This window comes from Chaetura pelagica, unplaced genomic scaffold, assembly GCF_000747805.2.
Source record: "Chaetura pelagica isolate M959 unplaced genomic scaffold, ChaPel_1.0 scaffold234, whole genome shotgun sequence".
Classification (NCBI taxonomy): domain Eukaryota; kingdom Metazoa; phylum Chordata; class Aves; order Apodiformes; family Apodidae; genus Chaetura; species Chaetura pelagica.
In genome coordinates, this window is record NW_009952967.1 from 1,385,635 (window position 1) to 1,389,788 (window position 4,154).

The 4,154-nt window shown below is 53.4% G+C and overlaps 1 protein-coding gene across 1 annotated transcript; it reads left to right on the plus strand.

Annotated features, from left to right (window-relative positions):
- Positions 1 to 646: 646 nt before the first annotated feature.
- Positions 647 to 3,968, plus strand: HTR6 (5-hydroxytryptamine (serotonin) receptor 6, G protein-coupled). Its single transcript, XM_009995760.1, has 3 exons — positions 647 to 1,378; positions 3,129 to 3,287; positions 3,549 to 3,968. The coding sequence occupies exons 1-3, from the start codon at positions 647 to 649 to the stop codon at positions 3,966 to 3,968; spliced, it is 1,311 nt and encodes a 436-aa protein (XP_009994062.1).
- Positions 3,969 to 4,154: the final 186 nt, after the last annotated feature.

Below are 4,154 nucleotides of genomic sequence, written 5' to 3' on the forward strand. Positions count from 1 at the left end.
GGAGCCCCTGCCACGGGGGACAGAGCACCGGGGGGCAGAGCATTCCCAGCATCTGGAGTGTCCTGAGATCTGGAGCATCCTGAGGTCCTGAGCGTTCCTAGCATCTGGAGTGTCCTGGGATCCGGAGCATCCCTGTCATCCGGAGCATCCTGAGGTCCTGAGCATCCCCAGCATCCGGACTATCCTGGGGTCCACAGTATCCCAGCATCTGGAGCATCCTGGGATCCAGATTATTCCCTGGTTCATCACATCCAAAGCATCTCTGGCATCTCAAGCATCCCATCATCAATCTCTGGCATCTTGAGCATTCCAGCATCAATCTCTGGCATCTTGAGCATTCCAGCATCCTGAGGATCCCCAGCATCCCAGAGCTGTGTCCAGGGATATCCCAGTGCAGAGGGATTTGCAGGGACAAGGACATTCCTGGCTGTGAATAACAGGGAGGTACCCTTGTTCTTGCTGATCGGCTACTGGGAATGTCACACTGCCCTGCTTGCCAGTGAAGAGGGAGAGTGGAGGAAGAGAGAGAGGAGGAGGGAGGGGGAGGGACACGGAGCAGGGAGAGGGATGGTCCTTCCCCTGGAGCTGCCTCTGGCGATGATCACCTAGTGCAGGTCAGGGCTGGAGAAGGTCCCCCCAGCTCCTCATGGAGGGTGGTTCTGGGGCCCCCAACTCCAGCTTGCTGGGGGAGCACTCGGCACTGGTGGGGAGCAGCTGGGTGGCTGCCTTCCTCTGCTTCATCATCCTGCTGACCACGGCGGGGAACTTCCTCCTCATCCTCCTCATCGTCTCCCAGCGCTCCCTCCGCAACACTTCCAACTACTTCCTGGTTTCCCTTTTCATGTCCGACCTGATGGTGGGGCTGGTGGTCATGCCCCCAGCCATGCTCAACCAGCTGTACGGCCGCTGGGTGCTGCGGGGTGACTTCTGCTCCCTCTGGTACTCCTTCGATGTCATGTGCTGCAGCGCCTCCATCCTCAACCTCTGCCTCATCAGCCTGGACCGCTACCTGCTCATCATCTCCCCCCTCAAGTACAAGCTGAGGATGACCTCCTGCAGAGCCCTCTGGCTCATCCTGGCCACCTGGACCTTGGCTGCTCTGGCCTCCTTCTTACCCATCAAGATGGGTTGGCACAGGCTGGAGTTTGAAGTCCAGTCCCCAAATGTCACCTCCCGAGTGGACAAGGAGCAGTGTAGGCTGCTGGTCAGCTTGCCCTATGCCTTGGTGGCCTCCTGCCTGACTTTCTTCCTCCCTTCTGCTGCCATCTCCTTCACCTACTGCCGCATCCTGCTGGCAGCCCGCAAACAAGCAGTGCAGGTGGCTTCCCTTGCCTCCAACGTGGCCACCACTACCACCTCTGATGAGACCACACCACAGGTAAGGTGGCCACAGCCATGTTGCTCCTTGCAGACCCTCGTGGTTTGGGTCCTCAGGGTGTTTCTGTCTTCAGGATGGCCTGGGGTTGGCAAAGGGCTTTGGCAACCAGACCACAGGGAGGGACATTGTGGGCAACATCCACCCCCAAGATGTCCTCAAGATGTCTTCTGCAAGGTGCATCATGTCTTGTCCCAGCCATGCTGTGCTTTCCAGCTGCTCAGGAGCACAGAATCATGAGCAGAAGCAGAGAAATCAATGAAGATCCAGGCAAAAATACTCAGCAGTGCAAATAAATTCAGTTTCTCCCCCTTCTTGGCTCACGTCATCCCAGAGGGGTTTAATCTTATCTGATTTTCCACACATAAATCTTGGCCATGGTGGGTGTGAGACAGATGGAGTAGAAGGAGCTTAAATAAAAATCCCAAATTCTGGAGAGCACCTTATTTTGAACAGGCAGCTTCTATTTTTGTTACCTGTTCTATAATGGGAACTGCAAGAATATCTCCTCACTCCAGTGCTGGTTAAACCAGCATGTGTGGTTTTTAGAACCAAACCCTGGCTGCACTTGTTTGTACTTCTTCAGGAGAAGGTAGTTGTCACTAAATCTATTAGCTTTAATTCCCTTTAATGGGCTTTATTGACCTCATATCCTACAGGGAAAAAGAAAAACTTAATTGCCTTTAAATACCTTGATTTAGTTTGGTTTTCTCTCTCTTTTAAGAAAGGAGGCAGGACTCTCTGGCCCAGCCAGCCCTCCCACATGAGCTAAGAGGCACCAGACTTTGGAGAGGAAAATGAGAATAAAAAATTAAAAGCAGACAATATAATAAAATACTTATTTCCCACCCTAGATTCCAGGTTTTGGGACTTGACAAAAACAAACCTGCCACCTCACCAGTGCTGCCCTGCTCAGGGGGTGGGGGGGATGATGTTGAAAACCAGCCTCCAACCTTGGATTTCAGCAAAGTGTCCCAGAAGGTTCCTGGGAACCCCAGATGGGCTCAGAGTGAGCTGCAAAGGAGGGGTCAGCCAAGGAACCCATGGATTTCATCTGTTTAACTGGAATTCTGATTTCTTTTTGGGCAGGGAGCTGCATGGCTGTGAGGCCTCACTTCATTATGGCAGACGGCTGAGATAATAATTGTGGATTGTAAGAGTGGGTAGAGGAGAGAGTTAGTTCAGCCACAGAATCATGGAATGGTTTTGGTTGGAAGGGACTTGAATCATCTAGATCCAACCGCCTGCATGGGCAGGGACACCTCCCACCAGACCAGGTTGCTCCAAGCCCCATCCAACCTGCCCTTCAACACTGCCAGGGATGGGCCAGCCACAGCTTCCCTGGGCAAGTTAAGGGGTTTGTGGGCTGGAATGTTTGATGTCCTGCTTTTAAAAATATAATTAATTTGCTGTTCTAATCAGTAGCTAGAACTGCCTCTTCAGGGCATGGTTCATCCTCACCAAAACATCGGATTTGGATTTTTCTACAAAAGAAGCATCTTAATGATAAAGCCCCTATTTTATAGTAAAAAAAAACCCTATTAAAATAATAAAATAATATATAAAATCTCTTTGATGTTGAAGATTTCAACTCTTCCTGATTCCTGGGTTCAGGGAGTGTAGTGTGTGCCATCCTTCTGCAAAGGGAAATAATGCCAGTTTTTTTTTGCAGGATTTACAGCCCCAAATGTCGCTTTCCTTGTGCTCTGGCCCGCGGGGAGGTGCCCACTCACCACCCCACCTCCTGCTGCAGGTTCCCTGCACCCCGAGCCAGCCCGTGGCTGGCATTGAGGGCAGGAGGTTCACCAACAAGCACAGCAAGAAGGCTCTGAAGGCCAGGCTGACACTGGGCATTCTCCTGGGCATGTTCTTCGTGGCTTGGCTCCCCTTCTTTGTCACCAATGTGACTCAGGTAAGCAGCTGTGGGGGTTTTGGACCTCAGGTTTTCAAAAGCTCTTTGCTGGGTCGGAGCTCTGATGCCTGTAGGTCTTGCTGGAAAACCTGTGGGATTGAAGATGCAGTGTCCCCAAGGAGTGAGGACATGGCAAAAATTCTTTTGAAAGGGTTTTGGAGGGTTCCTTTGAAAGGAGAATGTTGGTGTGTCTGGGATACCTACTCGGGATCCAGGTTGAGGTGGGAGATGGTGCTAATGCCTGCTGTGTCCCCCTGCCAGGCAGTGTGTGGTTGTGTCCCAGCCGGCTTCTTCGACGTGCTCACCTGGCTGGGGTATTGCAACAGCACCATGAACCCCATCATCTACCCGCTCTTCATGAGGGACTTCAAGAGGGCCATGGGCAAATACCTGCCCTGCTGCTGGCGCGTGGGGGAGCCGCGTCCCAGCGCCATCTCCCTCTCCATGAGGAACTCCAACAGTGGGGCCCGCGCTGCCACCTCCCTCAAGAATGTCCTCACCTTGCAGGCAGAGACTGACTCGCTAGAGTCTGGTGTGCTGGGTCATGAGCACAACCTGCTGCCAGCTGCCCACAGCTCCCTGGCCCTCCCAGCCCCCAGGCCCTGCTTGGTCAACCTCTTCGATGTGGAGCCCTCGGACCCGGAGCTGCAGCCCAAGTGTCTTGGCACCCCCGTGGCCTGAGTGAGGGTGTCCCCATAGGGGCTTCCAGACCTCTGACTGCTGGGGAGGGTCCCCCAGCCCAATGCAAACTCTCTGGAGGGACAATTGCTGGCCCACACACTGCTGCTCAATGACCTCATGTGTCTCCTTGGAGAAGACATGGCCACTGAGCACTGGGGAGGGTACGTTTCATCCCTGCAAAGCCAC